This window comes from Pristis pectinata, chromosome 10, assembly GCF_009764475.1.
Source record: "Pristis pectinata isolate sPriPec2 chromosome 10, sPriPec2.1.pri, whole genome shotgun sequence".
NCBI lineage: Eukaryota > Metazoa > Chordata > Chondrichthyes > Rhinopristiformes > Pristidae > Pristis > Pristis pectinata.
This window is the reverse complement of record NC_067414.1, coordinates 13353520-13369692: the sequence shown is the minus strand read 5'-3', so window position 1 is coordinate 13369692 and position 16173 is coordinate 13353520. Positions and strand designations below refer to the sequence as shown.

Genomic DNA, 16173 nt, shown 5'->3' with positions numbered 1-16173 from the left:
TATGTTCTTACTTTGTTAAAGCTGTTCTGTGCACTGTGTACAACTTTGTTAAAGTTGTAGCTTTTCCTTTTTCAGATTTTCCAATTATATTTTCTATAATTGTAGAATTATTACTCCTCACAGTTTATCCAAATTCAAACATAAAGTGAACATAATACCTTCTTAAAAGTGTTTTGTGTTTTATTTTTCACTTTAGTGTGACAATAGTCTTGATGACATTTTTTCTACATCACCACCGTGTACGTGCTCTCCAGGGCCACCTGGCCCTCAAGGATTAAAGGTAATAACTGTTATTTTCCATACAACTGATTACTTGCAACTTTCTCAAAGAACCATTCTTTGATTACCTAAAGTGGGAGTCATTTGGCAATAATAGTGACTAATAGAAAAATCACAGGTTTCTACCTGAAAAGCAAGTGCGATATCTTTCATATATGTTCAATGTGATCTCTGAATAGCTAATAACTGTTAATTATAGACTATGGATCATTATAAGTTGCTGTTTACCCATCTAAAACCTAGGACCAATCAAAGGAGCTGTTAATTATCTTTTACTTATTAAAATTGCTGCATTGCCTGTTCACAAACAATGATCACAGAAACGAATGTCTGCCCCACTTTAAGGTACACTCCCAAATAGACAGGATGGGATGGGCGAAGGGTTAAAAAAGAAGAATACCTAATAGTAGTTAATGAAAATAGTTGAAAGATTGTAATGTTTTAAGATTAAGTTCCAACAAAATATATAGAGTTTTGGTCAATCATTGATTGCTGGCTTCATATATTGGAGGAACAAAATTTTCCTGATTATAATTTTTATGTCAAACTAATATGATGTATAGATGGTAAGGTGACACCAGCATAATTTTATTATATTGTTTTGTGAGGTTATGAAGAAAAAGCTTTCCCCAAAAAATTAAACTGTGTTAAACCAACAATAATCTTTTGTCATTATTTACAAAATCCTAAATATATCCATATTTTTATGTAAGTTGAGCTGAAAGTCAAGATGTTAAAACTTCTGTAAGAGCACATGGAAGAAGTTTATTTCCTCAAAGGATAAGGCAATAAGTGCATGGGTACACTACCATCTGCAAGTTCACTGGCGAGTCAGACAGCATTCCTACTTGTAACTGTGCCTGTATTTTTCCCTAATCAATCAAAATTCTGGAACTCTCTGATTAACTGCATTATGTATGTAAATATACCAAAAACACAGCAGCCAGTTTAAGTGGATCATATAATCCTGGAAGTGTACATCACAGAAACGGGCCCTTTCGGCCCACCTCATCCATGCCAACACTATCTATGCTAATCCAATTTGTCTGCATTTTGCCTGTATCCTTCTATGGCTTTGCTATCCAAGTACCCCTCCAAATGCCCTTTAAAGGTTGTAAATGTATCTGCCTCCACCACCTCCTCAGTCAGCTCACTCTAGATATTCACTGCTTTCTGTGTGAAATACTTACCCTGCAGACCTCTCTTAAACTTCTCCTCTCTCCCGTTGAACCTGTGTGCTCTAGTCTAAACTCCCCTACCCTGGGAAAACGATTCTGACCATCTATCCTATCTATGCCCTTCATAATTTTATAAGCCTCTATAAGGGCATCCCTCTGCCTCTTACATTCCAGTGACAACTACCATGAGTGAATAAAAAATAAAAGAGAAAAAGTTCCTCCTCCACCACAATTATCATATTACCTTCAACCAATGTTGATCATTTAAGAATCTGCTTGACCCCATTTGATGAATACACAATCCAACCAACTCATCATTCTGAACCATGTTTCATTTAAGCCCAAAACCTTTGTGTATAATCTTGGTACCTGAATTACTCTGCCTTTGTCTGAACTTCAGACTTTTCCTTAAAAAAAGATATACTTGGAACCGAAGGGGAGCAGCAAAGATTCACTACACTGGTTCCAGGATGGCAGGAGAAATTCAGAACACATGGCCTATATTCTATAGGTTTAGAAGAATGAGAGGAGATCTCACCTAAACTTACAAAATTCTTACAGGGCTTGACAGGCTGGATATAGGAAGGATGTTTCCCTTGGTTGAGGGTTCTAGAACCAGGGCTCAAATTCTCAGACTTATGGGGAGGCTCTGTAGGGCTGATGTAAGAAGATTTTTTTTCACTCAGAGGGTGGTGGATCTTTGGAATTTTCAACCCTGCAGGTTTATGTAGACTCAGATATAAATTTCATTCAATAAAAGAGATTGGTGAATTTCTGGATGTTAAGGCACTCAAATGATATGGGAATGGTGCAAGAAAATGCTAGAAGGTCAGCTGTTTGGATGCATGGTGGAGCAGGCATGAAGTGCCAAAAGACCTAAGTTTGCTCCCTTTTCTTATGGCCTTATGTTCACTTGACTTCCTAATAGCTGCAGCCAAAATGAAGGAAAGCTACTTATTTGTAATCACAGAAGCTGCAGATGGCCCTGAAGTATGGTCATGAGCAGTTCTGGACCTAGATGACTTGGGCTAAGTGTTTGATGGGCAACAACAAGAGAACTAATGAAGTGATATTAGATCACAAATACACTGAGAGAAAACAATCACTTAATGCTGCTCGGAGACAATGTCACGCAGCCAGGGTGGTACCTCAATAAACCCTAGTGAACTGTTTTGAGTTAAATTGTAGATTACAAGGTATTGTCAAAGCTCCACTATCCAGAGCGATGAATGGCAGTGTCTGAGCTTACATGATAGCATTCTAATGCATGCAGCAAGCTGAGCTTGCAAGCCAGAAGTCAGCTTCCACTGCAGGACACATATATTGCAAGCAAAGCAAGGTAAATGATATGCTTGTCTTTATTGCGAGAGGATTTGAGTACACAAACAGAGACATTGTGCTCCAATTTTACAGGGCCTTTGTGAGACTGCATTGAGACTATTGTGTTTAGGCATGGCATCACTGTCTGAGGAAAGGTATACTCGTAATGGAAAGAATGCAGCAAAGGTTCACTAAATTGATTCCTAGGATGGTGGATTTGTCATATGAGGAGAGGTTAAGCATAGTGGGCCTGCACTTGCTTGAATTTAGAAGAATGAAAGCTGATCCTAAGCTAAAATTCTTAAGATGCTTAACAGAATAGATGTAGAGTTAATGATTCCCATGAATGGGTATCTAGAACAGTGCTATATCTCAAAATAAGAGACCAGCTAGTCAGGACAGAGATGAAAAGAAAATTACTTCACCCACCTGCTGAGTTCTTCCAGCATTTTTTGTGTATGTTACTTCACCCAACATGTAGTGAATCTTTAGAATTTGCTACCTGAGAGCAATGTGGAAATTCAGTCACTGAATATATTATATTTAAGACAGAGATCAATAGATTGCTAGATATGAAGGGAATCAAGGGATATAGGGATAGATCGAGTATGTCAAGAGATATTCATGCAGGAAAGTGGTGCTGAAATAAAAGATCTTATTGAGTGACAGTACAGATGACTTCTAGGTGTGCTATAAGGGAAGTTAAGATCTTGCCTGTCAGATATTGCATGATGGTTGGGTCCTTTGGTGTTCAAGTAGAATTAGCCATAAATTCCTTGCTGGAAAGGGATGGTCTGCAGTCTCTGCACAATGCCTAATAACTGTCTGCTCCTTAACATTTCACATGGACTTTCAAGCAGGCCTGCCAAAGCCCCAAGCCTTCCTCTGTGAAGTGGCAAATGGAGTTCAATCTGGAAAAGTTTGAAGTGATACACTTTGGAAAATTGAACTTGAAGGTGTAGTACAAGGTTAATGGCAGGATTCTTAGCAGTGTGGAGGAAGGGAGGGATCTTGGGGTCCATATCCATAGATCCCTCAAAGTTGCTGTGCAACTTAATAGGGTGGTTAAGAAGGTGTATGGTGAGCTGGCCTTCATTAATCAGGGGATTGAGTTCAAGAGCCCCGAGGTAATGTTGCAGCTCCATAAAACTCTGCTTAGACCACACTTAGAGTACTGTGTTCAGTTCTGGTCACCTCATTATAGGAAGGATGTGGAAGCTTTAGAGAGGGTGCAGAGGAGATTTACCTGGATGCTGCCTGGATTAGAGAACATGTCTTATGAGGAAAGGTTGAGTGAGCTAAGGCTTTTCTCTTTAGAGCGAAGGAGGGTGAGAGGCGACTTGATAGAGGTGTATAAGATTATGAGAGGCATAGATAGAGTGGACTGTTACGGACTCAGTGAAAGTCCCTTTAAGATAGAGAGTGTGTGTGTATGTGTGTGTGGGGCGTGCTTACGTCAATAGAAGATAAAGGACGTAATGACGTTGTTGGAGGCAGAAGAAGAAGAAGGAGAGAGAGAGAAGGGAGAGAGACACCAGCCTGCTTGTTTTCTCTATCGATGGATGAGAAACAATAACTGTGTTTGCCACTGAAATCCATGTATGGAAGTTGGAAGTTGGAAGTAATCCGGTGGAGTTCACTTTGTTGCTGACCTGTAGAAGGAAACAGGTATTTGTGTGTGGACGACCACGGTTCGGATGCTTTTCGGGGTGAGGAAGTCACTACCGAGTAAACACTGGAGTGTCGTGGAACATTTGGATTTCATATGTACTCTCTCTATGTTTTTCTACATCTACATCTTATCTTCAGACAACGGTGGTTGTTGAAGAAGCCCTTGCTCATGTTTCACCTTATGGCTTGCGGAACTGAACTTTAAGAACCATTCAGGAACTGGGAGTTTTGGACTTTGTCTCACACACACACGACGAGTTTAGTTTTGGGGTTAACGTTCGAGGTTTAACATTCTTGAATTCTAACATACTAACATTTTTACTTTTATTTTACGTATTATCATAAGTAGTGATTAATAAAATAGTTTTTAACACTGAATCATGCTCAGTGTGTTTCTTTTGTTGCTGGTTCATGACAGGACAACCAGCACCTTTTTCTCAAGGAGGCAATGGCCAATACCAGAGGACATCCATATAAGCTGAGTGGAGGAAAGTTTAGGGGAGATGTCAGTGGTAGGTTTTTCACACAGAGAGTGATGGGTGCCTGGAACACACTGCCAGGTTTGGTGGTACAAGGCTGATACAATAGGAACACATAAAAGACTCTTAGATAGGCACATGAATGTTAAAATAAAAATGGAAGGCATGGGCTGTGTATGAGGGATGGATAGATTGATCGTGGAGTAGGTTTATATAGATCAGCACAACATTGTGGGCCAAAGGGCCCATACTGTGCTGTACTGTCCTATGTTCAATGTGAATTCCCCTCTCAAATTTCTCATCTGAGTCCTCTGGAGCAGAACTCATGCATGACCTGGTCCTCTGGGGATCCTCTTAGCTCCTGATCTGGATGCTGCAATTATGATAATGATATGGGGGCAGCAATTAGTATGTGTCCTGCCCTGAGTCAGATAAATTTAGGTGAATAGTATATCCTATTTCCAGTTTGTTCCAATTATTTACTTTCTCCTATATTTTTCATCTAACTACAACTAGGCATATGACTATTTTGTATGGAAGATTATAACCTTAAGATCTCAACGGGATGGAATTAGAGATAAGCTCAGATAATGCATGCATTATTTTTTCATTTGGTTTTCCTAGGGAGAACGTGGAATGCCAGGGACATATGGTGATCCAGGAAAACCTGGTGCAGATGGTAAGCCTGTGAGTACTAAATGGTTTACTCGCCTCTATTTGAAGAAAACTGCTGTGTTTTTTTTGTGAATATTATTCCTTGTAAGATCAATGTATAATTTATCACAAGATTAACATAAATGTATTTAGTCACTAGTGGTCTCATGGTAAGAATTTAGTACTTTCAACAGGATGGTTTGTTTCTAGGTCAGGGAACTTGTCATTTTGTTCTCAGGCTGAGAAAGTAGTTAAGAAAATATATGGGATCCTGGGGTTTCAGAGACCCAGAATACAAGAGCAAGAAAGTCATAGTGAACATTTATAAAATGCTAGTTCACTCATAGCCAGGCTATTAGTTCTGGGTACCAGACTTTAGGAAAAATGTGCAGGATGTAGAGGAGGCACAGAGGAGGCATACTGGATTGACTACTGTGATGAGGGACTTCAGTTACAACAGGATGGCAAGTGATTGAAATGAGTGTGGAGGAACCTTGTGGTAACAGTGACTATAGCTTAGTCAGGGAAAAAGACAAAGTTGGTCTTTGAGTTACGGCCCTAAACTGAGGGAAGGCAGCTTTCCATAGTGTACAATAAGACAGGACCTGGGAGTGATACATTGTGAGCAGCTGTAAGGGGGGAAATAACATTTGATAAGTGGGAGGCATTTAAAAGTAAGATAATAAGAATTCAGAGTCAGCACATTCCTATAAATTGTAAGTTTAGGGAATCCTGGTTAATGAAGAATATTGAAAGTTTGAAGAAGGAAGTGTATGTCAGGAATAGGAAATTGGTATCTAACGAGTCACAAAGAAGTGAGGAGGGCAAAAGGGAACCATGAAATGACCATAGCAAGTCAGATTAAGAAAAATCCTAAAACTTTTTATAAGTTTATTAGAAGCAAGAGAATAGCTAAGGAAGGAAAAGGTCACCTCAGAGTCCAGGGGTAATCTATGTGTGGAGCCAGGGGATATGAGCTAGATCCTAAATGAATACTTCCATCGGCATTCACCAAGGAGAAGGACCTGGAGGCTGGAGAGCTGATCTTCTGAAGCACATCTGTAAGAGAAAAGAGGAAGTACTAGAAATATTGGAGCACATTGGGATGGATAAGTCCCCAGGCCAGGTGGGATCTATCCCAAGATGCTAAGGAAAGCAATAGTGGAGATAGCTGGGGCTCAGACAGAGATCTTTGCATCTTCGTTAGCCAAGGGTGACATATCAGAAGACCGGAGGATAGTTATTATTGTCCCCTTGTTCAAAAAGGGACAGAAGGGATAAGCCTGGATACCACAAGTCAGTGAACCTTACATCAATGGGAGGGAAGTTGTTACAAAAAGTTCTGAGGGACAGGATTAATGTTCACTTGGAAAAGTAGGAGCTAATTATGAGTCAGCACTGTTTTGTGCAAGGAAGATCCTGTCTCACAAATCTGATTGAGTTTTTTGAGGAGGTAACCAAGGAGACTGATGAGGGCAGAGCAATAGGTATTGTTCATATGGACTTTAGTAAGGCTTTTGACAATGTTGGGCATATTAGACTGGTGCAGAAGGTTAAGGCACAAGGGATTCTTGGCGTGTTGGTGAACTAGGTCCAAAATTGTGATGGATGGTTGTTCCTCGGACTGGAAATCACTGTACCGCAGTGATTGGTGTTGACACCTTTGACACCTTTTTGTTTGTGATATATAGATAGATATATATATATTTTATATACATATATACATATATATATATATATATATATAGGTAAATGACTTGAATGAGAATATAGGGGGTGTGATTAGTAAGTTTGCAGATGACACAAAAATTGGTGGAGTTGTAGATAACAAAGAGGGTTGTTTAAAAATACAGTGGGACACAGTTCAACTGGAAAGTTGAGCAGAGCTGTGGCAGATGGACTTTAATTCAGACAAGTGTGAGGTAACGCACTCTGGGAAGTTAAACTCTGGTAGGACATAGAGAGTAAATGGCTGGGACCTTAGAGTTGTTGATGTATAGAAAGACCTTGGAGTGCAAGTTCATAGCTCCCTGAAAGTGACAACACAGGTGGATAAGGTAGTAAAAAAGACATTTGGTATGCTTGACTTCATAGGCTGAGGCATTGAGTAGAAGAGTTAGGACGTCATGTTGCAATTGTACAAAACATTGGTCAGACCGCACTTAGAGTGTTGTGCACAGTTTTGGTTGCCGTATCACAGGAAGGATGTGGTAGCAATAGAGAAGATGCAGAAAAGATTCACCAGGATGTTGCTTGGAATGGAGGGCAGTAGTTATAAGGAGAGATTGGTTAGGCTGGGTTTATTCTCTGTAGGAGGTTGAGGGATGAACTTATAGAGGTTTACAAAATTCTGAAGGGCATAGAAAGGATGGATAGTCAGAATCATTTTTCCAGGGCAAGGCATTCTCAAACTAGAGGGCACTGGTTTAAGGTGAGGGGGAGAAAATTGACAGAGATCTGAGGGATAAGTTTTTCACATAGTTAATATTTGGAATGAGCCACCAGAGGAAAAAATGGAGGCAGATACTATTATAATGCTTAAAAGGCATTTGGACAGATACTTGGATAGAAAAGGAGAAGAGGAATACTGACCTAATGAGGGCAAATGGGATTAACGTAGATAGGCATCACGGTCAGCAGGACAAAGTGGGCTGTAAGGGCCTGTTTCTATGCTGTACATTTTTATGATTCAATGATGAAGTCAAATAAGTTTGCAATAATTTATTTGGGCTTTCAGAAGGTCTTCAGTATGGGGGCACAATAGATGTTATTAAAAAAAGTTAGATGGCATGGTATTGAGGATTACATACTGGCATGGATTGAGGATTGGTTAGCAAACAGGAGACAGAGAATAGGAATAAACAGGTCATTAACAGGAATAAACAGGATGGGAAGCTGTGACATAGGTGTTGCAGGGATTAATGATTTTGTCCCAGGTGTACACAATCTATATCAACAGTTTGGAAGAGGGCATCAAATGTAATTTTTGCTGATGATACACACCCAAATGGCAGTGTAGGCTGTGAGGAGAACGCAGAAAGGCTTCAGCCAGAGACAGTTTTAGTAAATGGACAAACACATGGTAGATGTAATTTAATTAGAAAAATATGCCATTGTCTTTGGTAGAGAAAAACAGAAAAGCAGTGTATTTTTAAAAGGTAAAGGCTGTTGGTGTTCAGGGGGACTTGGGTGTCGTACATGAATCATGCAGGTACATGCAACAACAATGTAGTTACAGCAAGCAATTGTGAGGGCAAAAAGCATGTCAGCTTTTATAACCAGAGGATGTCATACTCCAACTTTATGGGGCCCTTGGTCTATTCTCCCTACCTAAGGAAGTTAATACTTGCAATAAAGAGAGTGCTGTGAAGATTCACAGGATTGATTCCTGGTATAAGAACAGAAAATCCTAGAAATACACAGTAAGTCAGACAGAATCAGAGAGAAACAGAGTTAATGTTTGAGGTCAATGAACTTTATTCAGAACCTGGCATACACGCTTTGCGCGATACAATTAACATGCCTGAATATCTAGATGAAACATGGCAAGAATATTCAGACAAGATTGAGATAACATTTAAGGGTTTTGCTCATGGAACTCTAAGTGACTTATAGTGTCTCTGTTGGAAAGAATAGCAAGGTACTCAACAGCATTTTTGTATTTGGCAAGACAGTACACACTGCTTGATCATATTGACTTTCCTTGGCTGTGAAATACTGCTGTCTTTCCACATTTCCTTGGAATCTGAGCAGGATTGAAGCCATGAACCCATGCACACTACCTCATTATTCCTTCTTTTTGCACTATTTGTAATTTATAGATTTTTATGTCTTTGCACTGTACTGCTGCTACAAAACAACAAATATCTCAGTGAAAATAAATCTGATTCTGATTCTGAATGGAGAGGGATTATAGTTGAAGACTTACAGAAGACTTGCATGGAAATACTTAACTTCACCTTCCTTCTTTAGGGATGTACTGGTAGTTCTGAAAATCTACATTTTTTTTAACTTTTTATGTCTAGTGTGTGAGTATTGCAACCAAGTTCAACATTCATGCTGCATCCCAATTGTCCTTATTAAGCATTTGGTCCTTCAAGCCTGCTCTGCCATTCAATGAGATCATGCCTGATAGAACTTTCCTCAAGTTTACCATCCTATTGCCATATTCCTTAATTCCCTTACGGATTAAAAATCTTCCTGTCTCAGCTTTGAATATATTCAAGAATTCAACCACCTCACCTTACTGGATCAAGGAATTCCAATGACTCACGTTCTTTTGCAAAAAGAAATTCTTACTCATCTTGGTGTTAGATGGGCACCTCCTTATTCTTAGGCTATGCCCTATGGTCAACACTACTCTATGAGGGGAAGTAACCTCCCAGCATTTACCCTGTTTAGGCACCTAAGAATCTTATATGTTTCAATAAAATAGTCCCTCATTCTTCCAAATTTCAATGAGTACAGACCTGACCTGTTCAACCTTTCATCATAAGTTCAAGTTTATTGTAATAGGCATACATACCCAGAATATAAATGTCATGAACATTAGCTTTTTGCAACAGCAGCACAGTACGTTATAAACATGACAAACATAAATTACATAAATTAATGTAAATTCTTCATAACTTACAGGACAAAACTAAACAAAAATAAACATAAAGATATCAGTGCAAGTTGAGGGAAATATAGTCCAAGGTAGAATTAGGGTTTTTCTGGTCGGTTCAAGAACCTGATGGCAGTGGAGAAGAAGCTGTTGTTGAACCTTGAGGTGTGGGTTTTCAAGCTCCTGTACCTCCCGCCTGATGGCAGCATCGAGAACAGGGCATGGCCCAGATGGTTGGGCTCCTTAATGATGGATGTCACCTTCCTGAGATATTGCCACTTGTGGATGTTCTCAATGGTGGAGAGAGTTATACACATGATGGAACTGGCTGAGTCTAACACTCTCTGTAGCCTCTTGCATTCCTGTGCGTTGGAGTTTCTATACCAGGCCCGATGCAACCAGTCAGAATGCTTTCCACTGTACATCTGTAGAAGTTTGTCAGAGTCTTTGATGACATGCCAAATCTCCTTAAACTTCTAAGAAAGTAGAGATGCTGGCGCACGTTATTCATGGTTGCATCTGGTGCTAGACCAGGATAGATCCTTCGAAATGTTGACACCCAGGAACTTTAAGCTGCTCACTCTTTCCACCACAAACCCTTCAATGAGGACTGGTACTAATTCACCTGACTTCCCCTTCCTAAACCCAACAATCAGTTCCTTGGTTTTGCTGACATTGTGATAACACCACTCAACCAGCTGACCTATCTCACTTCTGTATTCCTCCTCGTCACCATCCATGATTCTGCCAACAACAGTGGTGTCATCGGTGAATGTGTAGTTGACATTGGAGCTATGCTTAGCCACACAGTCATAGGTGCAGAGGAAGAGGAGCAGGGTGCTAAGCATACATCCCTGAGGTCCACCTGTGTTGATAGTGAGGAGGAGATGAGGTTTCCGATCCGTACTCATTGTGGTCTCTCAGTGAGGAAGTTGAGGATCCAGTTGTAGAGGCCCAGGTCTTAGAGCTTGATGTTAAGTTTTGAGGGGATGATTTTTTTTCTTTTTTTTCTATTTGGGAGGGTGATGATGTTGAATGCCAAGCTGTAGTCAATGAACCGCAATGTGATGTGGTTGTCCAGGTGGTCCAGAGTGGAGATCCAGTGAGATAGCATCTGCTGTAGACCTATTATGACGGTCTTAGTCAATCTTCTCTGAACTGTCTTCAATGAGAATAAATTTTCCTTAAATAAGAGAAAAACTGTTTGCAATGAAGTGATTCATTTTGACCTTGAGATGATGAAAGAAAACAATATATTTTCAAGTCAGGATTGTGAATTAGAGGAGATATGATTGTGGTGACAGTCATATCTCTTGTTTGCACTTGGCTTTCTATGTAGTGGAGTTCCTGGATCCAGGAGATGCTGTCAAAAAAAATTGGCAAGTTGCTGCAGTAGATTTTGTGGATGTCACAATCTGCAACCATGTAGTACCTGTGGTGGAGAGTGAATGTGTAGGGTTTTGAATACAACACTGATCAGGCAAGTGCTTTTAGAGTGTTCCAGGCCAGTGATTACATTCATTACACTTTTGACTTGTGCATTGCAGTTGCTGGAATGATCACTTGATGCAGAATACCCAGACTCTAACCATCTGCAGCCACTGTATTGATGTGGCAGTCTGTTTGAGTTTCTGACTTAGGGTGACCCTCAGATTACTTGGATGACAGTAATTTTGCTACAGCCATGTCAAATTGTAGGTTACTTAGCAACATAGAAACAGACCTAAACTATTTAGCACCTCAAACCTGGTCTGGCATTTTTAGTCAGATTATGGAATCTGATCAGACACTAAAACTAATTTCAAATCTAACATTGGACATAGTCTCAACATTGGTATTTCCATTCTAGTCGGATGATTTCTTCATTAGGTTTAGAAACTGCAGATGTATATATTTCTGGATTGTTGCTGCTATGTTCATTTGTGCTGAAAGAGGATTTCTTCAGTGATTGTTATACAGTCTATTTGGTGATGTGGCTTTGGTGATTAAGTATCTGGCCAATGTGTGTTGGTGTGAAGTTTACAACAATACAAAATGTTTAAAAGTCAGATGACACATATGAATGTTAGGTATGAGTCCCAGCTGACAGAGATTGTTGGTTATGAGCATGGGAGTACAATCAATTCAACAGTGGCTGAGGCTAGAGGTGTGATTGCTGTGATTTTGCATTTGTAAATATATTCATTGACCTTGACCAGTTTTGTGAGATCATTCAGCTCCCTGTAACATTTTATGAAATGTTGGGGGTAAAACACTGGAATTATTCTCTGGGAATATCTGTATCCAAAGCTTTTTTTATCATGTGTCTAAAGAATCTGCTGTTTTGTTCAAAATGGGACATCGGTTGTACATTAAAACTCCATTAAATTTAGCATGCTTGGGACTTTGGCAGATTTACCAGACATTGGATGTTATACTAATTATAGACCAACACATTTTTAATTCACATTTTTAGATGTAGCACAGTAGTATGATAAATCTTCCAGAGAACCTGGTATATTTAAAGGGAGTGTGGGAAAGAGAACTCAGTGGGTTTCAAGGCAGCAAGGAAATAGGGCCTGGTGGATATGAATGTGGGAACTGGGGCCTGTGTGCATTGAGGAGAGCATGAAAAACAGAGGCCGTGGTGTGTTAAAAGGACCGTGGGAACCAAGCTGGGAAGCAGAACCCTGATGTGTTAAAGGGAGCACAGGAATCAGCACCCAGTGAGCAGATGCCAAACCATTAGGATTTCTGAACAATCAGATCGCAGATTACTGGAGTTTTATTGTATTGCAATCCATTCGTTCTACCGGGTCAATAATGCAACATTCAAAAATCTTGTTGTTTCCTTCCATGGTGAATGATTATTGATTCTTGCATAACATAATATTTTCAATAATTTCTTTATCTGCAGTTGTCACTTTCCCTTTAAAAGTACAAGCTAGTTTTACTTGAGATAGATCAGCCACCATGGTAATAAATGACAGAGCAGACTTGAAGGGCCAAATGGCCCACTTCTACCCTCATTTCTTAGGTTCTAATGATTAAATATTTCTAGGAAGTAAGTATATTTGGTCCTCAGCTGAGGTATTCAGCAAATATATACTGCAGTTCACAATGAGCAGACTACACAGTTAGTATTATGTCTTTACCCTTACAGTAAAACATTAATCAAGCACGCTCTGCATTTTGGTAGTGCCGGATTAACAGATCTTCAAGAGTATCCCACTTTATTTTATTAAATTCCAACATATTGTTAATTCGTTTAAAAAATGTTACATTTCAGTGAACCAGGTAAGTTTGAAGGGAGCATGAGAAATAGAATCAGTTAAGTTTTAAGGAGGGCAGCCAACAGAACCAGATGAGTTCAAAGGGAAAAAGGGGATGCAGCCCCGGTCAGTGGAAAGCTAGAGCGGGAACTGGGGCCCCGTAAGTACAAGGGAGTGCGGGAACTGGAGCCCTGGTGAGTGAAAGTAAGGGTGGGAACCGGGGGCCTTGTGAGTGAAAGTAAGCGCGGGAACTGGGGTCACATCGAGTGGTCGGGGATCAGGGGAACCAGTGCCCCAGCGAGCGCTCGGGAGACACGGGAACTGGAGCCCCAGCGAGTGGTCAGGGAGTGAGAGAACCAGTTACCCGGTGAGTCGGAATGGAGCGCGGGGGCCAGGTGAAAGGGAACGCAGAAACGTGGACCAGGTGAGTGGATGGGGAACATGGCAAATATCATCTGGTGAGGCAGTTGCTGAACTATTGATGTTTACAATTTGTCGAAAAGCAAATTTTATCAGGGTTTTAATTTAATTAGAGATTTTCCAACTTTTAGGCCAACTATCTACATGAGTCCCATTCTTTATATATTCAGATACAAGAATTTTATCATTTATCAGCAATCAAATATTCACATTTTTAGGAAGTATCAAGGATGACAACCAGAAGTATTAACAATGAGCATATTGTGACCTTCTTTCTAAAAATGCAGAGACTAATGCTTGCTGCCTTAGCTGAGATCAGAGTTTAAGAATTCCCATTTTTGAGGGAGAGATTATTATCTAATCTTTGCTTGGTTACTATTACTCCTATTATTAATGGCATTCTTTGAAATTCATTGGCTGCTACCTTATGTTTTTCCTAAATGCAGTTAATGTCTGAAGGACTTTCAGAATCAGTTATGAGGAGAAAACAAAGGCACAGATTGAGTGGACAGTCAGAGACTTTTTCCCAGTGTCGCAATGGCTAACACGAGGGGACATAATTTTAAGGTGATTAGAGGAAGGTATAAGGGGGATGTCAGGGGTAAGTTTTTTACACAGAGAGTGGTGGGTGCGTGGAACGCACTGCCGGCAGAGGTTGTGGGGGCAGATACATTAGGGACATTTAAGAGACTCTTAGATAGACACATGAATGATACAAAAATGGGGGGCTATGTGGGAGGGAAGGGTTAGATAGATCTCAGAGCAGGATGAAATGTCGGCACAACATTGTGGGCCAAAGGGCCTGTACTGTGCTGTAGTGTTCTATGTTCTATTGTTTCAGCTGCACACTTACCAGTTTGGCTTTTTTTACATTACTCTGATGAATGAGTCAATTTTCTTGGGAGCGTAAGATTTTTCTGATACCACATATGGGGGAAGAAAAAACAGTTCCTTGTTGGAACATATGGTAATGCCTCTTTAGAAAATGGACTTTTTATTATCTTGACATATTCTTCATCATTTAATTGTATGTTCCAGTGTTGTATACATAGTGCTAACTTGGATGTTTGCTCACAAACTGATCAGCCAGTAATTATAAAAAACATTTTATTTTAATATGCTGCCCCTCTTTAGGGGCTGTATATTTTAGGATCTAGTATCATATCAGTAGAATTTACATTAAAGTTTTCTAGTATGAGCAATTTTAATTTTGTGATTAATTATTAAGTAAATATTAATCATTCTCCAAGTAGGTAAGTGGGAGGTGAACTACAAAATTTTACAGAACCAAAATGTTGCATGGTATTTCTGTATATTTTATATGAATTACAGATTTAGTTGTTGAGCAGGATAACAATCTAGACATGGGCTGTTTCATTTGCTGAGAAGTTGCCAGTGAAACTGAACATCTGCATTTTTAATGGTGTAATTGAAGGAAGGTAGTGATCATGATGCATCTGAAAGATGATTATGTTATGGACACCACCCTGAGCAACTCCTCTGGCATCTCAATTCCATTTAACCATCTTAGCTCAGTAGCATTAAAATTTACCTTTCTAGATTTTCAGTTGATACCCTTCTTTCCCACCACAGCTTTTAGGGAAAGGTTTCAGACTTCATTTACTCTTTGTGTGATCTTCCTGATATCACTCCTAAGCTTTCATTTCAAGGTCCTTACTTTATTACATTATTATTATTATAACTCAGGAGGAGGCCATTAGGCCCATGGTGTCCAAACTGGCTCCAGCTTAGTAATCATATCAGTCTTAATCCCCTTCTCCCTGTAGCCCTGAAACTTATTCTCTTTCATATGTCTATCAGTTTCCCTTTGATTCTTTTTCCATTTAACTATACTGTGGAGTATTTTTTGCTGTAGCCAGTTGACCTACCAGTACAACTTTGGGATGCCAGAGGAAACTGAAGCACTTGGAGGAGACCCTTGCAGTTATGGGAATAACATGAAACCTCCACACAAGAAACATCCAAGGTAATAACTCACATCCAAAGCTGTGAGTCAGCAGTGCTAACTGCTGTGACGTTGTACTCCCCCCTCCCCTATGAAGGGAGATCACATTGGCAGTGGGCCTGCATGAGAAATATAGGAAGCAGAAGATTTATAATGAGAACGATGAAAAAGAGACAGAATGGAGAGAGAATTATTAGTTCATATCTTATGATGAAGAAAGATAAAATCAAGCTCCACAGTAAAGTAAAAATTATGCTGTGAATTCCTCTCAGAAGCTATCAACCTCCGACTTGTCTTCACATGGCTTCAGCTTTTGAATGCATATTTCACAGATTGCCACATCACTCTT

The 16173-nt window shown here is 39.8% G+C and overlaps 1 protein-coding gene across 1 annotated transcript in view; it reads left to right on the top strand.

The window, feature by feature from the left end:
- The first annotated feature begins 201 nt into the window (after positions 1–201).
- Positions 202–16173, top strand: part of LOC127575156 (collagen alpha-1(XXI) chain-like) — a 126054-nt gene continuing 110082 nt past the window's right edge. The window contains exons 1-2 of the mRNA XM_052024849.1: positions 202–280; positions 5552–5614. Coding sequence (XP_051880809.1) covers positions 5564–5614 — 51 coding nt within the window. The 5' untranslated portion in view covers positions 202–280; positions 5552–5563. The remainder of the gene's footprint in view (positions 281–5551; positions 5615–16173) is intronic.